At 36.5% G+C, this 26,323-nt stretch overlaps 1 protein-coding gene across 2 annotated transcripts in view; it reads left to right on the top strand.

Annotated features, from left to right (window-relative positions):
* The window catches only part of WWP1 (WW domain containing E3 ubiquitin protein ligase 1), a 65,808-nt gene that overhangs the window by 31,886 nt on the left and 7,599 nt on the right, over positions 1-26,323 (top strand). The window contains exons 4-20 of one of the 2 annotated variants that reach the window (XM_064442463.1): positions 597-721; positions 3,496-3,633; positions 3,734-3,797; positions 5,936-6,117; positions 9,226-9,574; positions 11,741-11,836; positions 13,010-13,184; positions 15,452-15,506; positions 15,601-15,685; positions 15,786-15,914; positions 16,845-16,917; positions 17,008-17,079; positions 18,470-18,558; positions 21,273-21,432; positions 24,257-24,390; positions 24,501-24,641; positions 25,965-26,085. In XM_064442463.1, coding sequence (XP_064298533.1) covers positions 597-721; positions 3,496-3,633; positions 3,734-3,797; positions 5,936-6,117; positions 9,226-9,574; positions 11,741-11,836; positions 13,010-13,184; positions 15,452-15,506; positions 15,601-15,685; positions 15,786-15,914; positions 16,845-16,917; positions 17,008-17,079; positions 18,470-18,558; positions 21,273-21,432; positions 24,257-24,390; positions 24,501-24,641; positions 25,965-26,085 — 2,188 coding nt within the window. Of the gene's footprint in view, positions 1-596; positions 722-3,495; positions 3,634-3,730; positions 3,798-5,935; positions 6,118-9,225; positions 9,575-11,740; positions 11,837-13,009; positions 13,185-15,451; positions 15,507-15,600; positions 15,686-15,785; positions 15,915-16,844; positions 16,918-17,007; positions 17,080-18,469; positions 18,559-21,272; positions 21,433-24,256; positions 24,391-24,500; positions 24,642-25,964; positions 26,086-26,323 lie in introns of both variants that reach the window. The other variant, XM_064442462.1, reaches the window with a different exon arrangement.

Raw genomic sequence — 26,323 nt, 5'->3', positions numbered from 1 at the left:
CATTTGATTTTTTCCCCTCTGATTTCTGTGAGTATGCGTTACGGTTTTATATATATTTGTGGATTCACAAATAATGTTCTATCAACACTTTCATGGCAAACTGACACCTATTAAGTGGGGTTTTCCTGCTTGCAAGTAACTGATTGATTGTGTTTTCCTTCTTTTTAAATACTTCAGTATTTTTCTTTCTAGTGTCAGACAAATACACTTATCACCTTTCTTCACATTTCATAATGTGAGTTTTTAGTTAGGATTCTGGAGTAGTGAGGAGTAAGGAAAAGATGTCCTTGATAGTAAATTAAGATATGTTTTATATAACTGAGATTAGCTTAGTGTAGGTTATTCTGACACTCCTCAAATTTCTTATGCTATCGTAGTAATGCACTTTAAGTCTGATCTTAAGTATAAATATCATAGTGTTTGCAGTTCATAGTTAAAAATTTCCCCTTGCAATACAAAAACTTCTTTCAGTTAATTAGTATCAAGAAATACAATAAATATGAGAAAGTGAATTAAATTCAAATATTCCTAATAACAAGAACGAATACTTTAAAATCTGTATATATTTTTTTTAAAAAAATGTATTTTATATGCAGGAATGTGACTCCACAGACTACGCTGGAATTTAGAGTGTGGAGCCATCACACTTTAAAAGCAGATGCTTTATTAGGAAGAGCCACTGTAGACTTGAGACAAGCTTTGGAAATACACAATAGAAAATGTAAGTTACCATGAAGGATATTTTGAGTAAAGTAGAATTATTATTACTAATCTATATATCAAACTGGCAACCAGACTACTAACTACACATGCAATTGCAACTGACTTTCAGTTGATGTCTGTACTTGTCTCTTCTAGAGATGTCTGTGCTATTGAGTGCAATTTAAATGCAACAATGGGATATAACAATTTTGAAACAAACATTAGAGTATGAGTTACTACAAATTAAGTAAAAGTGGAAGTGATTAAATACAATGTTTTGTGGCAAACTAATAACTAATTTGCTAGAAGATCTGTTTTAGACTTGGTAAAAAAAAAAAGTCTAAACTTTCAGAAAAGCCGTCTATGTAATTTTTCATATTTTCCGTCTTTGGAATGACTAATAGAAAGGCTGGATATTTTCCCTCATAATTTAGCTTCCCAGAGAGCAGTAGGAACAACTCATTAATGAAACAGTTGAGAACTTCCTTTTAGGACATTAGAGGTTGTTGTGTTCTATGTAACTTCTAATTTTAATTGTCTTTAATAGAACTAAAACAGGTCGTCTTTACCTAGTTTCTTTTGAAATTTTTTTTTCATTAGTACAAGAAGATGGTGAATCCACACTTTAAATTCCACTCCAGAGTGGCAGTAGAATTCCAGCTAAACCAATCCCTAACCTTTCGCACAAGTTAGGTGTACAAACCTAAGAGCTCTGTTTAGTGAGGTGGGGGGGAAGGAGAGCCCCAAAAAAAGATTAATTTTTCTTATTCTTACAGAAAATTGAAACAGAATCCAAAATTAAGTGGGATTTCTTCAGCAATATTAAACAGATTCTGCCAAAGATTCCATAGTTCAGCAGAAAAATTGCTTCTTTTTTAAATTAAAAAAAAAGAAGCCACCAGAAGAAACTGGGTTGTAATAATGATAGCAAAAAAATAGTTAATATCTTACTACTGTAGATCCAGGGGATGTAGGATCTAACAATTTGGCAAATTCTTTTAGGGAACGGTTGGCTGAGTTAGCTGTACATTGTACCAAAAGTAATTTGTGTGTAGTGTTTCTGATTTGGGCAAGTCAGCTGTTTGACACGTACCAGGTTATCTAATAATTCAGTGGTAGAATAATCTGATCGGTATTCTTCAGTTGTTCAATTATTGATACCTAATCTAAACTGCAGCACTTGAAAGGCTCTTTACTGAAGAAAAGTCCTCTAAATGCAGAAACTTTAGAATTAAAGCTGTTACTTTCACCTGCTAAACACCACCAGTATTGAATTGCTGCCACACCCCTCTCAGCTTTCTTGCCAGCTCAGTTGGACTACAGCCAACTGTTGATCTGGTTTGGGGAGGTTACCTGTTAAAATAGCAGAAGCTAAACCAGTCACTGTTTGTGGAAATAATGATCTAGAAATATGTTAATTTAGCAACTCAGTGGTAGGCGACTTCTTTCTTTTCTTTCAGGTGGTACTGTTTTCCAAAATGTAGATTGCAAAATCATTAATTCTGTAGATTTGGGAGCTTTGTGCTTGCTCCAGTGATGTAAAGTACTTTGAGATCCACTGTAATACAGCAGTGGGTGTCTGCTAGTAACTGCTGCCCAACTGCACTGCTGAACCTGCTCTTTGAAGTAACACCTGGGGGTATCTGGCAATAGCTTATGGTAGCCTTCCCTGCTTTCATGTTTATTGTTCATTTATGGTACATGTTAAGAATGAAAAGATAAGGAAATGCTACTTTAATGAATAGAAGTGCACAGTGAACTTTAACTAGCTTGGAATGCTGTCATATGGAGGGAAATACGTTGGTGTATCTTGAAAAATTAATCTTTTAATCTGAGACTGCAAATACTAAAAGGCCTTCATTTTAACCTGATTAATGTGAGCTCATAGCTGACACTGTTTGGATTTATGAAATGTAGCTTTAACTGCTGTACTAGTCATAGTTGATTCATAGAGAATTACACAGCATCCACAGCGTTTATACAGCATCCACAGTGTGTTTTACCTCTGGATTATGTATGTCTCTCTACAAATGTGTACCTTGCTTATCAGTCATACTGAGTTCTTTTACTGCACCATGTACACGTATTTTGTATATATCAATTATATCAAAGTTTCTTTTGGCAAAAGTAGTTTGATTTAATTTTTGGTTACTTGAGGTATCCTCTTTGTTACTGTTTAATCCTTGGAGTTGGGATCTATGAAAATACTAGTAAGGATTTACTAAAAATAATTTTAAAAAATGAGGAAGGACTCTGTGCTGTCTTTGCATTTACTTCTTCCTCAAAGTGGTGTTCTTTTCAGTGGTCTCTTAAAACTAGTTTTGGAAGGTGATATGAGAAATGAACATAAGCTCTGGTTGTAGAGTGAAAGTCCCTGTGACTTGTAATATTTGGACGTGTTGTTCAGAAGTTTTTTGACTTTAAGCCTTCCCATGTTATGTAAGTAGTGCATCATTTCAAAAGGGCTTAGTGGAAACAGCAAACCTTGGGAGATCATTAACAACAAAGTACTGAAACCATGTGAATCCTATAGCATATGTATAGAATGTACTATGTAAATGGCCAGTTTATTTTTACAATGAACTCTGCTTTTACCCACAGCAGATGTAAATTTACTCAGCTCCGTAGTGACGTCTGTGTTGATTTGAATCATCTGAATATATCTCATATTCAGTTTGTACAAATAAATAAGTGTATCACATTTTTGTGTTGAAAGTCTCTCTTAATGTTGTTTCGAATTTAATCTTTCCTTTATCACTTCTCTCCTCCCACCCACCCCAACTCCATTTTTAGTGGAGAAGGTGAAAGAACAGTTGAAACTGTCTTTGGAAAACAAGAGTGGCATGGTGCAAACAGGTGAACTGACAGTTGTGCTAGATGGTTTGGTTGTTGAACAAGAATCTCTTACAGATCTCAGTTCATCAGCAACCAGTAAGTTAAAATAATTAAATCAGATAGTAATATTTTGATTAAGATTTCAAACAGATATCATAGAATATTTCTCTTGAATTTTTTTCTTACTGTTCAGTAGAAGTTCAGCAAAATGGCGAGGCTGTGCATGAAAGCAGAGATGCTTCAGCAAGAAGTATATCCAGGTTGGAATTTATTTTTGTGTTTTACACTATATGAAGTATATCAGCAAATTTATCAGTTGAAATGTTTGGGTTGTTTGTTTTTTTGTGTTCTGTTTTTTTTGTTTTTGTGTTTTTTTTTAAATTGTTTGAAGGGGCTAGAGTTTAACTGTCAAGCGCTAAATTATGTTACCACAGGTTTTAGAAACATTACTTTCAAGCTAAATTTTGTAACTACCGTAAGAAGAATTAAATTTACAGCCCTGTTCTTCCTCTGCTGGTAGAGTCTGCTCTCTACTACTTTATCATTGCCTCTTGGATATGTAGCCATATTGAACATGAAAATTCAACTGATTGGAAGTAAATTAAACGCTGCAGCATAGATTAGGGGGAACAGTGTTTCAGTGTGGTTTTGTGCACTTACTCAATCCGTTTTCTTCTGCTGTTTAAGAACCAGTTCTATTCATGTTTACCAACTTGTTGCAATGCACCAACTGAACGGAAGGAAGAAGACAAAAAAGCCTAAATTACTTCCCCCTCACCCGGTTCCTGTTTAAGGTGGTGATCAGGAATTTGTGTAAGAGACTTGTATAGAGTTTAGGAAGGAGTATTCGGAACACTGAGGCAAAGGTTTTGCCTGCTTCAACCTGAAGTGGCAAGAAAAAGGCTTTGGGATCAATTTAGAGCTTCATTCTTGGTTTCTGTATCTTTATACTAGCTCAAGGACTACCTGGAGAGAAGTAGGAGTAGATTGTTCACCCCCCTCTTCACTAGCAAGTCAAATAGGTCAACATTCAGATCAATTTAATGTTACTGGCCTTCTCTGTTACCTTGCAGTGAATTCCTTTCTGTTTAAATTCTTGACACAGGATGGAGTGAAAAAGCATACAGTTGCTATGCTTTTGAGTGACAGGGCCACATTTGTCCTTGTATGCTCGGCTTGATTCTTCTTTTGAATATGTGGAGGTTTGTCTCTGTTCCCCCATGGGTGCCCAATATGAGGGAGTGAGGATAAAAAAGTTTCTTCTCCTTAATTTTCATTAGAAAGGTTTAGGGCTGTTAAAAAAGATTGGAAACACATCTGCATACCATTTTGAAACAGTAGTAACAATAATTTGTTTTCATTCAGCTATTGTTGCTGGAGGTGTGGCTTTTACTGGGACCCTGCTCTTGATGTTGATATCTTGATTACAGCACTTTTCCATGCAACTCGCCAGCAGTTTTGATTTACAGTTTTACAATTAAGAGATGAAGAGTGGCTTATGTACATGTCTTTAGGAAGCAAATGGGGTTTGTAGTCTAGACTTGAAAAAGGATAATGCTTTAATTATCTGTCTATACGACTTTGGAGTTGGGTACAGTAGCATGGAAATGCTGCTTCTTCCTCCTTTACTCTGCAAAGTGGGATTTCTACCAATTCTCACACTCTTCTTGTCACCTGTTTAATTTATCTTTAATTTTTAGCCTGTACTCCTTGAGAAGATGGGGAGGTGGCATTGAATGTAATTTTCACAATATGCGTCTCTGGTGGGTGGCTTTAAGCATTTTGGGGTAGATTTAAGTAAAAACAGTGTAATTGAACAAGGCTTTCCATTCACAAGCCCTTACACTACATTTATTTCCATGTGACCTATTAAAGCTGGAGCTGTCTCTGTGTATCTGTACTTCCAGTGTCCCATCCTGCCTATGTGTAGAGAAGCTCATCTTACTTTCCTTTTACTGAAGGAGAGTTTTGTTACATTTTTATGTTATGACTAGAGTAATTTTTGGAGATAGGACAAACAAAACCAATTGTTCCACTTGCTTAATGAAAGAAAGTTTTCCTGCCCATAGCTGTGCTTTGGAAGGGTCCCTAAGGCGGTTTTGGAGATGTGGCAGGCGCATCAGTCTGCCCAGCTCAATTGTAATATGTCATTACAAGTAAAGATGAAGTGGAAATCTGAAATACTCAAAACCAAAATTTGCCTTTTGTTCCTTAATTGTTTTGGTCTCGCACTTGACTGTTATCTAGGCTGCAAATGCTGTGTTATAAACTTTTGTGAATTTACTGTCATTTCTTTACTTGTTTATTTAGTGTGATTTAGTGTAGGATTTGGTTTAGTTGCATAACTGTTTAACATGTTGTTTGTAGTAACCTAATATGATCTTTTATTTTTACCAAGATCTGCTTGTGACATTTCTAATGGGATAGACAATCAAGTACCTTCCGACTCTGTAGTACAGAATACATTCTGTATAGAAGCTGTTAATGGAGACAGCACACCATCTCCTACTCACGTTGCAGCCAGACCCAAAAATACACCAGTACCAAAACCACTTGCAGCTCAGCCTGTCAACAGCACTGGTAAGAACGGGAAAGTTATGAGAACATGTTCCATAAGGCTTTTTATCTAGTTGAAATGTATCTGAAGTTGAGCCACTTTTTCCATACATTTTTTGTTAGATTTCGAGAATACTGAAAAGATGTTTCTGGGCTTGAATTTATTATCTTGTGTGTCCACTTCTGTGAATTTTTCTGGAGCAGGTCCATTCTTAAATGTACAAACTTTCATACATATCCATCAGTTCTCTTTTCTGATGAAAAAAAGATACAAAGCATCGAAAACTTCAGTTTCTCTGTCCTGGATGACTCAACCATATTACTGATTGTCTGGAGGAAAAAATTGGATTTCTTTCACAATTGATTTGAGTAACTGTAGTTAAGTTTCTTTTGCCATTAGATAAATATAATTTTTAGTGCTGTCAGGGAACTGCTGTGCTTTGAGTTGAGATGTGTTGCAGACTCTCTTTGCCTTCCATTTTTTTCAAAAGGTATGCTGTCTCAAAAACAAGGTGTTAGCAAATACTAAATTTAATTTTCCTCTTAAACACAAAAGCTTTGATTATGACTACAAGTAATGTTCAGTACAGTAAAACAAGTGAAAAGAAAGTATTTTTAAATTTGTATTCCTCTGGAAAAACTTTGCATCTAATAATGACTGCTTTCTAAGCATTTTCTGCCTTTTCTCAGCTGTTTGAGAGAAATTACAGTGATAGCAGAGGAAAAAGATAATCTTAAATAGACATAGGCAAGCTGTTAATAAACAGTAGAGTGGAGACTGTCAAACTTTCTGTAATAGAGTGGGTATGGTGGGAAGATAGCAGACACAATTATGAACTTTAAAAGGTAATAATTAAATTAGGCCTTCTCGGAAGCTTTTCTCTATTTGAAGAATTTGAATTTGATTCCCCTCTCTTTTCAGTAGAAGGCCAGAGGGCATGTGTGTTATTCAGGCATAGCTCTCTTTTTCTTCAATAGCGGTGAGATCTGTTTGAAATCTCTATTAGGATAAGGTAACTGCAAAAATAATTGATTTGTTCAAATAGTAATATTGATGAAGTCATCGCTGAGCTTGCACTGCACTCAGGCACTGATATAACAGTTTTCAACTACTGTACTAGTTGGTGGAGACTTTTTTTTAAGGCAGGTCATAAAACAGGTCTCCAGCATTTGTTGATGACAGACTTCTCCCCGTGCCCCCCGTTGTGCTTAGCAGGATTGTAATTTCATGTCATGTTGTCAGAACTGCTGTTTTAGATCTAATTGGTGAGGTAATCAGCTGATGTAATGTCTTATAGATCTGTTTTGGAGATCAGCTTACTAAAAGAGCTGATGATTTGTCAATTATTTTGCTTCTGACTTTGTTATGTAATCCCATTCACTCTTTCATGTGGGTGAATTGAATGGTTTTATTTTTAATGAAAGCTGAAATTTCAGTTGGCTTTTTTCCTATTTAAGAAAAATTGCTGCTAGTTAAAGCAGAAGTTTGAAGAAACTTGATCAGATCATCTTTAGTTATGTGGTTTTTTTTTAATGCCATACTTAACATTTGCTTGAAATAATGCAAAGTCTTGACATGTCTTAATGTAGTTAACCTGTTCTGTGTGAGGTGGAAGTAGTGATGTATTACCCTGGAGCAGCTATGTTCGAAAAGCAGTGCCTATACAGATCTTACAGATCTGCTGCTGCCTGTAAAATCATGCTTATCATTGTGCCTATCAAGAAAATATTTATGGCCCAGTGATAATTCCTTAAAGAAACTGACTCACTAATTTAAAGACATCGCTGATGACAGTTTATTTGTTCATAATTCTTTGACCTGTTTTTCTCACCATCTGGGAAAGCAAGAAATCCTGACACTATATATATATAGCAAGTAATAAATAGAATCTAGCTGGTTTTATTTTATTTGTAAGACTGTTATACAGAATTAAAGTAAATGAACTTTAAATGATTGAACAGCATTTTATAGGCACTAGCCTAGGGTTAAATTTCGCAAATCTGTATCAATAAGGTTATGAGTATAGAGCAACTGTATCGGCCTCAGTCCTTAAACTTGTCAGCTGATAGTATGGTATTAGAAAATTACTTGAAGTCTGTATGATGCAAATTATATTTAGTCTCGTAGAAAAACAGTTCCAACACTAGAAGAGGTACAAACTGGTGGGTTTAAATAGAATTGTTACTGTCTGGTGTTGATAAGTGGTGCAGAAAATTAAATCTTTGAATGATGTTGCACTGCTGTTAATACGGCCTTGACTTTTATTGGGGTCCTACTGAGTGCCATACCTGAATTCACTTGTCTAAGACAAGATCTTGTTGTGCTGAGTTACTGTTCTGTTGAGCTCTGCAGATGAGTGGTATTGAGGTATTGTCGGCCAAGTTGGGCTAAGAAGGCTTTATTACTCCCCCTTTCCTCCTAAATCCATGCCTGCTTTAAACCTTTTATGAGATTATGCTTGCTGGAGTTGGACGACATTTGTATTGTTCCTTAAAAGACACAAGTTGATTTACATTGCGATTCTAAAGTAACTTTTTGCAGTCATTGAACTACGTAAATTACATTAGCCACACACTAATTTTTATATTTAATCCCACTTTTGGAGGAGGACTTTTTTTTTTCCAAGACATGCAGGTGTGTTTTTGCTTAATTGTAGGGTTCTGTACCTCAGTGCTGAAAAGGGGAAAAAAATAATGTGTAAGAGCTGTCTCTTATTTTCCCAAATTTCAGAGTTATTTATCGCTCAGTATTTTTCTTTCACATCATACTAATTCTTTTTTGAAGTTGATATAAGTTCAGTGTTTGAAAACACAAAGTACTGCTTCCTGGGAAGCAGATGGGTACTTTTTTCTAAAGAGTAAGGTGTAACACTGAGTTGAGGTGCCGAAACTAAGAAATTGCCTTAGCAGGGAAGTATAGAAAATGGCTTGCAGACTGTAAGTTTTAATTACAGCTTTAACTGAAGCAGGTGCACTGTGACTTTTTGTCATCTTAAGACAGAAATGCTGATTATGGCATATAGGTGCGACTTAAACGCAGTACTTAATGTCATTTCCTCCAAAAGCTGGTCATTTGAAAAATAAATCTCATCAGATTCTGATACACAAATGTTCTTATTTCCCGTTTCTCAGTTAATGGTGAGTTGTCCTCCTCTGCACCAGAAGCTGGTAATTCTTCTGTCTCAGAGGCTCCGATAGGTTCAGTCGAAGCTCCCATGTCTTCAGATTGCACTGACACTACAGCGGAACCTCAGTCAACAACAGAAGCAGCTAGTTGTTCTGAAAGCCACACTTCTGCATTACCTGTTGTGTCTGCTGGACTAGAACCTACAGCTGCAACAGACTGTGCTCAACCTAATGCTAGGAACAGTGTAGCAGCAGATGCAGCAAAACCAAGGGAATCCTCTTCCACCTCAAGTGCATCTGCAGAACCTGTAAGACAGCAGCCTGGTAACGCCAGTACAGAACCTTTGCCACCAGGGTATGTGGGCTTGATTTTAACGCTCTAATTATGTTTCGTCTGAACGTGCATATAAAGAAACAGAAATTTAATTCTGTATTGGTATTGCCAAATGCACGTCAGTTGGCTCAGACAGGGTTATTTGATCTAAAATGGGGTTTGTACTGCTGCTCTAAGTGGCTGCTAGCTCTTGTCCCAGCAAGTAACAACTGCTAACTGATTTGCTGAGACAGTGTTGTGATCTAGATGGACAAACTCTTGGCCATTATGGATGTGAAGGCTTTTCTTTTGATATATTCAAACTTATTTGGGTCATAATTTGTTACTCCTTTGGCTCTTAAACTATGAGACCAGTAGGAACCAAAATACAGAGAAGTGAAAATTAATACAATAGTCTAGAAATACTTGTAGGTGCTTACTGTGTAACGAGTTCAATAATGTAATAGATAAAAATACAGACTTGATGTGCATGTATGTGCTCAGAAAAGCTAGAACTTTTAATTTTAGTACTGGTAGAAACTACTTCTGTAGTCCTAAAACTTAAATGCAAAATTAAAGGTGTGCTTGAACATTAAATGAATATGTAGTACCTGCTCAAATACATATATATATTGATCTTAAAATTTTTTATAGATGCTTTCATGTTTGGGTGAAAAGATGTCTTCAGTACCTAATTGGAAATATTGACACTTCTGTAATAGTCTAAATATTAAATATTTTAGCATTTTCTGAACACAGAAATTGTTTCTTAACCCAGAGTGTATATACCTTGTGTCATCATAGATGATCTTTCAGAGAGCTTGTCTTGTACCTGCTCCCTCTGAAGGAGGTTCAGTAAGTTATTAGTGACACTTCACTTGAGTTTCTGCCATTGAATAGACATGAAAACAAGCATCTAAAAAGATAGAAATATTGTAATATTGCATATATATTGTCAGGGAGGAGTTAAAGTTTTCAATTTTCAGATACTTCGCAATGGAAGCTCTTAACAGGTGGGAATTCCTGTGGTTGTCCCCCCTCTGCACAGTGGTGTGTGTTGGTTTGGTTTTTTTGGGGGTTGTTTGTGGTTTTTTTTTTTGTGTGATTAATTGCATGCTTTCCCATTGAGGACAGGACCATGAGTTCGAGGCATAGTGCATATTATGGCCAAATGCATTTCTCTTCATCTTTCCTCCCTGATCATGTTTCTGTGGGGCTTTTTTTGTGGCTCCCTGCCCACCCCCTCCATCTAGTTGAGTCTCCTGTTATGTTTAGTCCTAGTAACTCTGTAATGTGGTGCTGCTCCTCTCTTACCTTCTTGTAATCTTAGCTTTTAACCTCCTGAACTGCAGAAAACATTTTGTATGAGTTTTATAGGATACTCTGTAATAGTGAGGAAATGCACATCAAATCCTGTGAGTAGCAGGCAAGGTGTTCTGCCTATGTTTTTAGGAGCTAATTAATTATTTATATAAGAAAAAAAAACCTCATATATCTGATGCAAGCAAGGGCTTCAGGTTTTTGTCTAGCATTTTTCCTGGTCTCCTTTCCCATTTATAAATACTTTTATTGCATTATGGCAGTTCTCAGCAGCATGAAACTTCAGTTGTTTATAATGTTTGGTTCTCTTTCCATCTTAATTTTAAGTTTGCTTTGCCACTGAAACTGAAGAAATAATCCGCAGGGATATCAGATAGGAAACTTACCAGGACAGGAAATAGAAACACAGGAAAACCATCCGATAGCACACATTTCAGGTTCACTCTGGAAGATCCTGTTGTTTATTGGATATAGGGAACAGTGCTTCAAAATGTAAACTCCCTCTTTTATTGAGAGGCATGTACTTGGAAACACAAAGAATGCATCTCTAAGCACATCTTGAATGAGGTTATTTTAGCACTCAAGCCTTGAGCAGAAAATTAACTGACTTTGTTTTCAGATATCTTAACTAGAATTTGAAAATGCTGGTGAATATTGATGTAAGCTCATGTTATGTACCCAGTCCCTTAAAGAAGTCTTCATGGCGCTATCAATACGAGTTGGAAGTAACGGATATGTATTCTAGTGTGGGTTTTCTTTGGTGTTTTAATTGAGCTTTGGATCATAGTATCTTTGTTCAATACCAAGGTACTTTTTTGGCTTAATGGGAAAAACATACTAAGGAAGCATTTTCACCTTGACTTACATGAAAGTAGTCTTGTCTTGAAGGTGGGAGCAAAGAAAGGATCCTCATGGTAGAACCTATTATGTTGATCACAACACACGAACTACAACGTGGGAAAGACCACAGCCCTTGCCTCCTGGGTAATGTACACTTTTTTGATTTAAATATGATAAAGGTACTACTTGTTTGTTTGGTGCAGGAAAAATATCAGCTTTTATAAACAGCTCATCGAAACTGTATTATACATCATATATTAAATTATAGCTTTCAGTTAATTTATAATTAATTGCAGCTATTGTTATAGGAATATCGGCACTGTGTATGTCGCTTGTTCTGATCACTTGTTCAAATACAGTTACTAAGTTATTTTGTTCTTCCTATAAAACTGAAGCACATTTGACCGCCTTTATCTGGGTGGCACCACTAGGTGTAGCGCACTAGTTCTAAATCTCATATTTCCAGGCGAAGTGTTTTCTGTGAAATCTGCTGTTGTGCCTTAGCTGGCAACTCAGCCCCACGCAGCCGCTCCCTCACTCCCCACCAGCGGGATGGGGGAGAGAATCAGAACGGTAAAGGTTATGGGTTGAGATAAGAACAGTTTAATAATGAAAATGAAACAATAATAATGACAACAACACTAATAATGCAATGAAAAGGAGAATAACAACAGAGGCGAAACGTGGGCCGATTAGGGAAAGGGGAATGAACAACCAAAACAAAGTGCACGTGATGCGGCCGCTCACTGCCCACCGACACCATGCCAGCAGTCCCTGAGCTGCAACCGCCCCGCCCTGCGCGCCAACTGCCCCGGTTAACATACTGCTCCTGGTGTCACATGGTATGGAACGAACATCCCATGGGCCAGTCGGGGTCAGCCGTCTTGGCTGTGGCCCTGCCCCGCCGGCTCCTTTCCCACATGACAGAGCATGGGAAGCTGGAAAGGTCCGGTACTTAAAAGCAACTAAAGCATCAATGTGCTGTCGGCATTTTACCAGCTACGGTGAAGAGAATTAACTCTGTCCCAGCCAAAACCATCACACCTGCCAATATTGCTTGTGGTCACAGGAATTTACAAAGTTAAAAATGAGGTGACAGAGCGCTGAGCATGTTATCACTTGAATTCTATGTTTGCTCAGTGTGGATGTCCTTCTACCCATAAAGTTGGGGAATACTTTTGTGTACTTCAGAAATTAAAATCATGCCTGTGACTCCAGTGTTTCATTCAAGTACTGTACAGGAATTTAGCATAAATGGAAAACTAGTTGTGTGATATTACTGAAAAATTAGCTTTTAACATTTGTGTTTCTTGAAAGCTGGGAAAGAAGAGTTGATGATCGTGGGAGAGTTTACTATGTGGACCACAACACCAGAACAACAACGTGGCAGCGACCAACAATGGAATCAGTCAGGAACTTTGAGCAATGGCAATCTCAACGGAATCAACTGCAGGGAGCTATGCAACAATTTAACCAACGATACCTCTATTCGGTAACTTACATAAAATCTAGAAATGAATAGAGAAGTATACCTATACTTTTTGTTCTCTAACTTTAGAAAAAGTGATTTTATCACTATTCAACCATATGTGTTATGAGACATTTGGCGTCAGTAATTAAGGTTCTGATTCTGTTGAAAAATGTTAACAAAAAACTTCCTTAAAAGCAAAAAGTACTCCTTTCTAAGCCTTGTGTACTGCATGATACTTGGGACTTTTAATGACTGTAGTAAGAGGTAAAACTAAAGCAGTCCCTTAACAGAAAAGAAACGTAAGAGCTGAGTTATGGGCATTTTGAACTTTAAATGGCCTTCAAAACTGTTTTAATGATTAGGAGCCATTCATTAGTAGAGGTGGCAATTAGTTTACTTTGAACTCATTTTGGAGCTTATGCACCTGGTTCAGCTCTGGAATTTCCTACATGGTTTTCCATTTCTCTCAGGTAGTTGCTCACTTCTGCCCAAAGAAAATATCATGATTAGTTTCAAAGAAGATATTTCTCAAGACAGATTTTTCTGTCTTTGGATAAATAGGATAGTTGGTTTTTCAGAGTTAAGAATGATGGTGGCTGCATGTGACTGTCACTCTTAAAACAGTCTGTTTTAAGCACTCTGCTTGGTCTCTTAAAAAGATCCAATCCCAGAGACTTTGTAAGTGTTTTAAAGAAGAAACCATTGAAGTACAAGTCTGAAGCAGCTCTGTCAGACTAAGACTCTGCATCTGCAGACCTAACTTCTTTGAATTTGATGGACCTTATTCAGGTACTTATCTGAAGTAAAGGATGCTGCAGTATTCTTACATTTAACAGTTTGCAGCCTCTTACTATCTAATTAGACGTTATGTCTCATCACTAGCAATAGCAGAGACATGCATCACCACTAACTTCCTTAACTCCTGGAGCTGTGCATCAAAGTCATTTTATCTTATGCAGTTAGAGAAAGAGAATGGTTAAGGTTGGAAGGGACCTCTGGAGGTCATCTAACTCATTCCATGCCACTGCCTAGAGTTTCAGTGCGTTTTGTTAAATATGTATTAGGCAGCAGCCTCACACACAAATCCTTGGACCCCTTAAGATCATCAGAAATCTCTGAACTGTGCCACCATTCAGTTCTTTGGCAGACAGCGTTTTCTGTTGCGTGCTATTCTTTTTATACTTGTCACAGAGAAGTCTTTGTTTACAGGGTCATTGTGACTGTGTAGTTTCCAAAAGCAGAAAAGGCTAACTGCATTTACTGCTGAGATGATAATTCTCTGTTCGCATCTAGTGGCTGGTGGCTAGAACAAAGAGGAAGCTTGATTTTGAGTGTAACTACTGCCTTTTCTTCTGATCCTTGCTCTGTTTCTGTTTCACAGGAAAAATATCGTACCTTTCTTTTGCCTGAACTTGCTGTTGTAAACTCTTAAGTGGATTTCAGATTTTTGGGTTGCAATCACTATCTAAAGCAGTATTAGTAGCAAGGTGTTCCTTAAGATACTCTTTGGAAAATGTAGATTCGTTCCCATATATCAAAATGCCATTCTGCACCAAAGAAAAAAAAAAAAAAGAATTTTAGTGTCAAAATTTTAGGGGGTGGATGCTTTTAGTTATAAAGCATGGGTCCTGCAGTCTGGGGATTACTGCCTTTTGCATTTTACTTTTCCCATGCCTTGTATTCTTGGGAGCTACTGGGGAACTTCTGCAAGGTTACAGTATATTACAAGCTTAGCATGGTTTTACAAAGTAATTTAATCTGGGTTTTTTACGTAAATTTTTTTCCTTTTAACCTTACTGTATGTTAATATAATTTTAACCATCCACATATTTTAATGAATGCAGCTGCATTTGCAAAGAATGACAAAGTCTGAAAATAGCCAAACATCCAGGGAAGACGTCGTGTACTGAGGAAGCAAAAAAACCTGTGTTGGCAGTAATCTCTGTGCTTGGAACTGTTTATTATGGTAAAGCATGTTCTGAAACAAGAACATTGCGCTTATCTGCTTGTATGAGCTTCCGCAAAACTGCCGTGGACTTTAAGACCACTGACTCTCAAGTTTGCTGTAGGAAGGAAAAGGGAAGGTGCATTGGGTTGGAAATGAGAAAAGTGCATAAATCATATCTTATTATCATATAATCTATGTTTCCTCACAAAACAGACTAAGAATGGCAGGATGTTCTTTCAGAATGGATAGTCTTCAGGACTAGTGGTGATCTTAAAACACATTAAGGAAAAGACTATGAATAATATTTGGCCTAACTGTTTGTCCTCTCATTTTTAAATAGGCTTCGATGTTGTCAGCAGAAAATGATCCACTTGGGCCTTTACCACCAGGTTGGGGTAAGTTAATTAGCTGTGGATTTCAGGAAGTGACAATTACAGAAATTTGGGATGCAAGTGTTGTATAGAGGGTTTTCTTCTTTTTTTCCCCTAGAAAGGAGAGTGGATTCAAATGATAGGGTGTATTTTGTAAATCATAACACAAAGACGACACAGTGGGAAGACCCTCGAACTCAAGGGTAGGTGTGTATATTGACTGTGCAGATGAAAAGATCTTGCTTGATTCTTGTATGTTATGATATGGGGGGAAAAAAGTACTGTCTGCAACTTCTTCTGCAGTTTACAAAATGAGGACCCTCTTCCAGAGGGCTGGGAAATCAGATACACCAGAGAAGGTGTCAGATACTTTGTTGACCATAATACAAGAACCACCACCTTCAATGATCCTCGTACTGGGAAATCTTCTGTGTAAGTGAGAAATTAAATATATTTTTTAACATTTTAACTTGTTATAGTTTAATAATGAAGTCTTCTCATACTAGAAAACAATCTATACTTTTAGCTGGAATTGGGCACTAAATTATGAACAAATTATGTCCTGTAAATTTAAACAATTTTTAAGCTTTAATTGTCAGTTTATGACATGCTTTGCTATACTGCTCTAAGGCTCAATAGTTTTTATACCAATTACACCATGACTGTAATTGTTTTATAAATAGAGAGAGGAAGTGACTGAAACTTGAATATTGATCTAATGTAACTATAGTTAAATTTTTAAAGAAACAGCAACTGATTGTAATGAGTATTGTTTATAGTTATACACCCTCTAGCAACACTGATGTCTAAACAAAGTAGTTCTAAATACTTATCAAAAATTTTACATGCAAATCCTTTTTATAATGGCTTAGTCAGAAGTATTGACCCAACCTATGGTGACTGTCTTAATGATTTTTGTGTAGGGTAGGGTTTACTTCAGATTACATGTTGATAACCTTTCATTCAAAGAGCCTATAGAGTACTGTATTAGAAATTCCTTCAGAGTTCCACAAGCAGCTGAATTTATGAAACCTAACTTAGCAGTCTTTCACTCAGTGAAGACAATAATTTAGATGTCACTCCTTCAGCTGGCTTGTGATTTTTACAAGATTGATAGAGATTTAAAATCTTCTAGATCCCTACTTTTCTCTCAAATTTGGTAAATTGACTAGCATCTTAAACAAAAAAAAAAAAAATCCAAGGGGAAGGAAGGCTGGCTGACAAACCATCAACTGCATTTTGTTTCTGATGGTATCTCACAATAACAATTTTCCTGTATTTTTGAAATCTACATGCTGCTGTTTAGCATTGAGAGTACTGTTTGATGTCTGTATGGTTAATGTATCTCATATTTCCTTGCAGAAATAAAGGGCCGCAGATTGCTTATGAGCGTAGCTTTAGGTGGAAACTTGCTCATTTCCGTTACTTGTGTCAGGTACTGATTAAGTAATTATTCACTTTTTGAAACTATTTGAATTTACATTTATATGTGCTGCCTTTTAACATTATTGCCTTATGATTACAGTCCAATGCACTGCCAAGTCATGTGAAAATCAATGTATCCAGACAGACTTTGTTTGAGGATTCCTTCCAGCAAGTAAGCCTGCAAAGATTGTTGTGTTTGTTTATCGTGACAAAGCATAAGAACAAAAATGGCCATAACCGGTTCAGGCTAATGGTCCTTCAGGCACAGTAGTCCTCCTCTGGTATTAACCAAAGCGGGATTCTTAGGGAAGACAGTAAGAACAGAAGTAACATATATAATGCTTTTACCAAATGATCTTTCAGCTCCCAACTGCTTACAATTGAAATGCTTCTTGAGCCTGATGTGGTTTCTGGGTATTTTAATAATCCTTAAGGGACTTCTTTTCTGTGAGCTTGTCTGTGCTCCTCTTGTGAACTTCTTGCATCTACAGCATCCTGTGGTAAAGAGTTCCATAAGTTAATCTGGTATGCAATGTGGTTAAGCTAACTGCATTGGATTTGCTTTTCTGCTTCTTGTGTGTTGGTTATATATGTTACAAAATATTGTTTTCTCCAGTGAAAACTGTTGTCCTGCTTTGTCCTTCAAATGTTAAATCTGTGTAATTGAAGCTTACAGTTCTTGAGCTCTTACAGTCTGCAGCCAATATATGTTCCTTCCTTCTTTTTCTGTAATAACAAAAATTCTTGCCGCTGTCACCACATCAAAATGTCTTGGGAGGGATTCTCTATAAGTAAAAAATATATTATTAATGAAAGTATATTACACTTATTTTGCATTAGACTAAAATACTTTTTAAAGTGATTTGCCTAAAACCAAAGTCTCTAATATACCAGATGAAATGCCTTTTCGCCTGTTTTCCTTTAATCGCAGAATCACACAGAATCCCAGGTTGGAAGGGACCTCAGGGATCATCTAGTCCAACCTTTCTAGGAAGAGCACAGTCTAGACAAGATGGCCCAGCACCCTGTCCAGCCAAATCTTTCAAGTGTCCAACGTGGCCGAGTCAACCACTCCCCTGGGGAGATTATTCCAATGGTTGACTGTTGTCACTGTGAAAAATTTCCCTCTGGTGTCCAATCGGAATCTCCCCAAGAGCATTTTGTGTCCATTCCCCCTCGTCCTCTCAGTGTGACTCCTTGTAAAAAGGGAGTCTCCATCTTTGTAGCTACAGTAATGATACAGTAATGTAGGTACATTAATGATAATGAATGCCTTAGGAAGAGTATAAAAACAGGGCAACCATACAGTGATACTTTCCAGATATGCTCTCCCACTAGCTAGGAGTCTGCTGCTCAAGGATTTTAAGTCAGAGTTGGTATTTTTGTATGCAGTTCATTGATTGTATGTTCCATGAGGTGGTCTAATGGCTTGTCAAATCTGTGTAAACATTTTACATATATGCATTTCTGTATGAATTAAATAAAATCTGAATAAGAAGGAGCCATTGTATTGACAAGGGATAATTTATATAACTTATTACAATTTTGGGGTATTTTTGCAGATTATGGCATTAAAACCCTATGATTTGAGGAGAAGATTATATGTTATATTCAGAGGAGAAGAAGGATTGGATTATGGTGGCTTGGCAAGGTAAAAGAAAATTTGTTTAAAATAGTTTTTATTTTGATAGCACTCTAGCCTTGATCTCTAATGTCATTCTGTTGGCAAAGAAACTGCTTGCTTTTGCAATCTGACCCTGGTTACCTTTTGAGTTCCCCTTAATGTACTAAGGAAGCGGAACTGGCAGCACTGGCTATTGTTATAGATTATAACCTAGCATTAGTAAAAGTGCGGTCTCAGTTGTTCATTTCTTTGACAAAGTTTAATGTTTAAATTGGAATTTTTTTAAATTCTGAATTATTTCAGAAACTTTCTATCAGAAAGTTCCGCTTTCCTGGAAGTGGGGACTGTGGAAAACATAAAGTGCTTATTTGGGAAGAAACAAGTGAACACCAGATTGGGACTGATACGAACAGGAAGGACACAAACAAGATGAGAGCAGTGCAGGCATGAAGTAACAGCAGACGCAGACTGTGTAGGCTGCGCAGGAATGCAAAACAGCTAGACTGCAAGTTTTTCTAGAATCTGAAGTGGAACTTGGAGGGGAAATTTGGTAACAGAAGAAACAGACGAAGTGTTTCATCTGTTGACCATATAGAAGACAAGCACTGACTACTGCTACCAGTTACTTGACTGAAATGTTACTATTAGGATGAAAATTTCAGTAATGCTGCAGATCTAGGGAATTAGAAATAGTCACAGGTGATAGAAATTTTCTTGTTTGGGTTTTTTTTTTTTTAATGTAAAGGTGTTCCGTTTTGCTTTTGTTCTGGTTTTATGTAGCTTACTGTGTCAAAATGAAGTTCAGTGAAAATGTATAGTATTTATAAGTGAGGAAGCTTGCCTCTGAAGGTTGAGCTTCTTTGGATATGTGGGTGATTATGCTTCTGAATTACAATATCTGATAGGCTTTTGGGGGATGGCTGCAGGGGAGGAATCCAGTTTTTGCTTTGCAGGGTTTTTGTTTGGTTGGTGTCCCTATCATGATGGCCCTAGGCATAGGATGGGAACCAGGAGAGTTTAAGTAATCTGTTCCAGAGAAACAAGGTATTGCAAAGAAGTGATGTTAAAATAATTTAACTGAAGAGTATTAGTCACAGAGAATAGCAGAATAAATAAATAAATAACAAATATATGAGTAGTATAATTTTGTAGTTTTAGGAATAAGTCTTGCCCAAGATTTTGTATGGGAAATTGAGAAGCAGTAAGGATCTCATTGTAACTTGAGCTGACAATTCTTAAGTAACACTGAGTAAATGTTCATGTACTGACTTGCGTGTACATGATGCATGTAATACTGCATTATCACAAATATAGAAAGCTGATGTACCTGATTTATCACCTGTCTCTCAGCAGGCTAAACTAAGTGTTCCCTCCAGATTGTTACCTTGTGTTTAGCAGGACCAATCTGACATGATGTCCTGTGGCTAATTCTAGCTGTTGATGTGAAAAATACATTGCTTCTGCAGACTTCCTGTTGATGGCTGATTTCTTCGACTCTGCCCTTGTTATCTGGCTTTGATCTAATTTAAATGTCTGTTAATGTGATGCTTCTATGCAGAGTTAATGTAATTGTCTCAGTATAAAACTTGCATAGAATGCTGTACGACATTCTTATGCTTATTAAAAGGTACACAGAACCTGGTTAGGGTTATCATATCCTGACTGCCTTTCTCGGTTTACTCTTTCTACTTGGCCTTTGGGTTAGAAGTGTATTGTAGTGAATCATGATCCATAACTTGAGTTTTGTAGAACTGTTAGGAGAAACATGCCAGCAAAGCTCTTACTTCTATTCCCTGATCTCAGGTAAATATATGGATAGAAAAGATGCCTCTTAAATGTGACAGCTGAAAGGCAGTCAGGTTGGAATTCAGTCCCTGCAGTTGTTATAGGATAGACTTGTAGCCTTTTTTGCGGCTTTTTCCTAAGCCTGGTAGTTCAGTTCCAAGCATTTAGGGCCTGATACAAAAACTCCTGAGTATATATGACTGCTTCTGAGGTTTCTGATTATATGCAAATACCATAAAGTAACAATTATGCTAAAAATCAGCTGTCCTAACACTGAAATACAAGGTTCTATTACTAGTTCAGGTCAGCTGAGTTGGAAATTATGAAAGTGGTGAATAACACGTATTAGTTAAACCTCAACAAAAATTTATTTTCTCATTGTCATGTCCCGTGGGCTTAACTGATGCATGGTAATTTGTTAAGCCACAGGAACTCAGTGTGTGTTCTGCTGTCAGGTTGGGAAAGCAAATAAGGTGTGCTGTGGTTTGGGTTTGGTTTTGTTTTGTTTTGTTTTTACCTAGGTTGTTCATAATAAGCACGACCCATGGAATAATCTGTAATTTTTTTGGATAAAGATTTGAGTTGCATGCAGCAAAGCAGGCCTGAGGAGGATAAATACGGTGTACTGATTGAGGCAAGGACTATGTAGGCAAAAATGTTACTAATATGCAGCTAAAACTTGTGCTGTTAGGGTGTGTTCAAGGTGACAATCTTAACAATCATTTCTAAGCTTTGGAAACCATGACTTTCTAACATGATGGTTTTTAATAATAATTTTTTTATAATTAAGAAGTATATAATGCCATATATTATTCTGTGATTCTAATACAACACTGTTTATATTATTTTTCTAAGTTTGCATATATTTTGACCATTTTGCTAGTTACCTAAGGGGAATGGTGATAAACATCTGTATTTGATGGTTTTTATGTGTATACGTGTTTTTTTTTCCTTAGAGAATGGTTTTTCTTGCTTTCCCATGAAGTACTGAACCCTATGTACTGCCTATTTGAATATGCTGGCAAGAGCAACTATTGCCTGCAGATAAATCCAGCATCAACAATCAATCCTGACCATCTTTCATATTTCTGTTTCATTGGGCGCTTTATTGCCATGGTAGGTTAGATTTTTAAGGTTTTATTATTTGCTGTTAGCTATACATTTATTCCTGAACAGTATTTGTTTTTACAGTTATTAAAGGTTATATTAATCTCTTAGAAATGGAAGATTAAGGCATGTAAGGTTATTGAGCCAAAATATTCCCTGAGAGTTAAGTCTCTTACCCACTCAAGTTTCCTGGGATAGTGATAAAAGTTAATATGACATTCAATATAATATTTTATTTTTATCAGTTGGATGTGTGTACTTCATGCAAACCCACTGTTTGATTGAGTGTCTGAATACTGATGCTCTGAAAAATGTGGCTAGTATTTTCTGAAAAAGGCTCCTTGGTTAGACTTGGTATACCTTACTGTATCTGAAAAAAATAAGTTAGAAATGTTTTGCGGGGTAAACTGAGCCTTAATATAAACATACGTGCTTGGACACAAAGGTCAGATGCTGAGGAGAACAGAAGCTGGCAGGGACCTGATTCTCTGCCATCAGGTTTCTCTTAAACGAAAAGCTGACGAGGCATGTTGTATCATTTCTTCTGGTGTCACTGACTCAATTTTTGTAGTGAACTCCTGCTCTGTCACATTTCTTTCCTTCCATGTAGTGATACAGTCACCTTTCCATATAATCATCATGGTGTCTACAGGTAGCCCTCAGCAACATCCCTGAACATGGTGTATAGTGACACCAAAAAGTAGATAAAAGTGTACTTTCTAATTGAAGAGACTGCCATCTTCTCCTGTGGTTCAGGTTTTTTGTATGAAATTAGAATAAATACAAGCAAAGTGTAACAAAAATGGAAAAATACTTCCAGACTTAAAATAAGTTAGGTTTGGTGGCTTTCTTGGTTTTGCTTTTCTTACAGATGCTTCTTGAGAAACAAATATGTTCAGTGGTGATGATAACATCTCTGTTTCGAGGATTTTATGGCTAAGTTCCGCATTTCTGTGCTGTCATGAAAATTTATTTCATTGGGTTAACACTTTCAGTAGGCTGCCAACTTTTTTCTTTCTTTCAGAACCCTCAGCAAGCTATAATGCCATTTAGCAGGAAGACGTGATAACGCCAGTTAGGTGCTAGAGCCACCTTCTGTTTGTTGTAGTCGTTGATTTTTGATCTTGTGCATAAGATAAACCCATAATTGAAATGTTAACTTTAGGAAAAGTACTTCGTAGAAGTACAGATCATAGAAGAGAACTTAAAGTGTTTAATGTAATGAAAAGACAAACTTTTCGTTCCTGAAGTATTTTTTAATTTTTATTTTAAATTCTTTAAGCCGAGGGGAGAGAGAGAGAGACACCTGTGTAATGTTGCCTAATGTGGTCAGTTGCAAGGTTTGAGTATATTAATGGTTTGTAATGGATGGCGCTCCATGCAGTATTTCCTGGGATACCCTCTAGTGGCTTAAAATAGCTCAGGTGGTAATGTAAGTGGGGATCATTTTAAGAGGTCCAGATAGGCTTTTTGAGTGCAGTTGTAGTTTCTGTCCTTCTCCCATTTCTAAAATAGTTGTGATTTTCAGATCATGAAGACTTCTTTTGGTTTTAAGTACTGAAATAACCAAAGAAGTTTTCAACTGAAATGGTGTTAAACATAAAGAATATACAGCTTACTCTGTAACAAATGAGCTGTTAAATGAGGTTGGCTGAGGCAATTTTTATGTTTTGCTATAAGATTATCATAGACATTAAATGAGATAAGAGCTTACTTTTGCAAAAAGCAGGAAATCGTATAGCTGGATGCTGCACTTGACATTTAATTTTTCAGTTTCACATGAGAAGTAGAGACTAGTTTAAAAATAAATACACAAATAAATAAATAAAGGCCTCTGAGAAAACCTTTTTAAGCTCTTCTAAAGCAGAAAAAAATGCATGCTAGAGTCAGCCTTAGGGGGAAAATTAGAAGGTGGGGAAAAAAGATGGAGCCTTGCCTTTTTCTAGAGGAAATGGGGTGTTACATTGGTTCTTCTGCTCAGAAGTTCAGCTGTAAGGAAAAGACTAGCAATGAATGTCATATGTGGCCTATGTTTAGCATGATTTTTTTAAAGAGGCATTTTAGTGAAGAAAGTGTACTTGATAAGTGTGAGATTAAAAAATGTTTCCATAGTTATAGCTGTGCTCTGTTAGCTCTCAGATGCGCTGAGTCACTTTAGAGGTTAACACTCTGTGTGTGTGTGTGTGTGTACTAGAAATCAGCTTACACCCTTTGTGCACGCGTGGTGAGACAAGTGTGCCCATGTTTTCTTTTGCTTTTTTCCAGTTTCATTTTTGCAGTAGAAGGGAGAATCCATTTCTCAGTTCTGTTACTCGCTTATAAAAACATGTGATTCCCAAAGCTCTTTCCAAAGCAGTCTGTGATTGCATTTTTAAATTGTTTTTTATAAGCTGCAGCAGCATTGTGTAAAGGATGATTTTGCAGGATGTATGTATGTAGTAAAAAATGGCAGTAGTACTCAAGTACAAATCATAATATTATGATCATGTTGGAACAAATAACACTTGGCATATACACCTATCCACATAATAAAGAAGAAACTTAGTAATTTCTTCTTTTCATAGACTTCATTCTTTTATGAGAAGGGTTTTTTTAATTCAAAGAATTTCTAAATTGTAATGATAACATATGCTTGGATAAATTTTGTCAATTAATAATTTTTTTTCTTCCCATTTAATGTAATATTTTGTTCTTTCTAAATACCAAGCTGCTACTGCTACTTGGTGCTTTTTATTATTTGAAGGAGAAAGGAAAAAAAAGAATTCAAGTCCAGAAATACTTCAATAATTCAGCAGTTCAATAAAAGCTAAACAGACTTTCTTCTGTTCAACAGGCATTGTTTCATGGGAAATTTATTGACACTGGTTTTTCTCTGCCTTTCTACAAACGAATGCTGAGCAAAAAACTTACTATTAAAGACCTAGAATCTATTGATACTGAATTTTACAACTCCCTAATTTGGATAAGGTTTGTAGATTTTTTTTGTTTTAAATTTATTTTTATTTGTGTGTGTGAGGTGTTTTATGGATTGTTTTGTTTATATAGAATTCACTGCATTTTTTTTCCTTTTCATTCAGGGATAATAACATTGAAGAGTGTAACCTGGAAATGTACTTTTGTGTGGATATGGAGCTCTTAGGAAAAGTAACCTCACATGAGCTGAAATCAGGAGGTTCAAATATCTTGGTAACTGAGGAGAACAAAGAAGAATATATTGGGTAGGAAGTTGTAGATGTTGAAAAGAAGTGTTCCATGTTTCTCCTGTTGCTCTAGTCTTTTTTTGACACGGCATATGATTTGTTTTTTTCTCCACCCCCTCCACTTCTATGTAATTCTTGGGACTGTTATTGAAATGGTATCTTGGTACACATGTTCTCTTGGTATATTTTGATCTCTCCTATTTCTGCTATTCCCTTCCCCCCACCCCCAAAAAAACCCACAAACAAACAAACAAAATGAAGTCCTCCTCGTACCAGTCTTGTTAATACCTATACAATGAGAGAACAGGTGAAACTGAAAATGAGCAAACCTATTTTCAGTCACTTCAGGTAACAGATCCAGGTGGAGGGAAGACATGTATTTGACAGGATTTCAAGATTTTTCAAAACTTTGCTGTCACTGTGAAAACTGAAATTCAGAATGGTGTATAATGTGGTGTGACTTCAACTATTTTTTCTCTTTGTTCTCTATCCTGCATTTCTCCTACTCTTCTCACTGCCTTTCTTTTTCTGAACCTGTATTTCTGATCCATCTATTCAGAGTGATCTCAAAAGCAGTTGTACACAGACCCTTTTCTGTGATACAGTGTATGTCCAGTGCTGCACATAGTTTTCACTTAAATTAGAAGTATTTAATTTCTCAGTGAAATAGTTGATGTGGTATGTATTTCTATTTATTGCCTTTTTGTTTTTTAATTCAGAAGTGGCTTTACCATTTCAGTTGAAACTTAAAAAACATTACCTCTTCCTCCAAGTCTTTGCATAAATCAGAAGCTCAAAACAGGAAATGACTGCTCTGTGTTGAAGCTGGCAATAGTCTTATGCTGGAAGTATTGAACAACCATAGTTATAGATAGGTATTATAAGCAACAGTATTTCTTATTATTCTCTGCCTACATGGTAGTTTTTGCTCAAGAACAGAATATTTTAAAATCAGTGGAAATTTTCTTTTCTACCATTGCAATGCTAGGATTATGCATTTTTTTAAAGTTGAAGCAAATTTTGCCATAACAGTGTCGTAATGCCCAAGCAGCATTATTTTCATGAAAAGGCTGCTGAATTTTGATTAGTGAAAGGTTAATAAATTTTTTTTTAACTGGAATGATAATTAAGTATATCTTTCCTCTTTTACCATTGTCTGAGTTTGGAGATTTGTGATTAATATTAGTGCGGTAGGACCTTATAGCCTATGGAATCATACAGTGTAAGAAAGTAAAATTGGAGGAAGCTTTTCCTCATGGGAACACACATGAAATCATACATGTTTGAACTTCATGTTGAGTGCTAATTGATTTAATTTATGTATGTTTTTTTCTATCCCAGGCTAATGGCTGAGTGGCGATTTTCTCGGGGAGTTAGAGAACAAACCAAAGCTTTTCTTGATGGTTTTAATGAAGTTGTTCCTCTGCAGTGGCTACACTATTTTGATGAAAAGGAGCTGGAGGTGAGATTTTCTGTTCACATATTACCTTTGCAAAAGGTAAAAATGCTATGGAATGACTAAACGGATAGGTCAACCTGAATAGGTAAACCTGAATCTCTCATCTGTGGCATCCTTCATTTGATAGCTTCTGGAACATGGAGAATTCTTTAACAGGAGCAGTGGGGTAAATCATGGTGAAGAGCCAGTAACTATTCAATTGGTGTTTTGTGGTGTTCAACAGTTGGGAATTTTAGATTCC

The sequence above is a fragment of the Phalacrocorax carbo genome, chromosome 2 (assembly GCF_963921805.1).
Source record: "Phalacrocorax carbo chromosome 2, bPhaCar2.1, whole genome shotgun sequence".
In the NCBI taxonomy this organism is placed as follows: Eukaryota; Metazoa; Chordata; class Aves; order Suliformes; family Phalacrocoracidae; genus Phalacrocorax; species Phalacrocorax carbo.
This window is presented reverse-complemented; position numbering and strand designations above follow the sequence as displayed.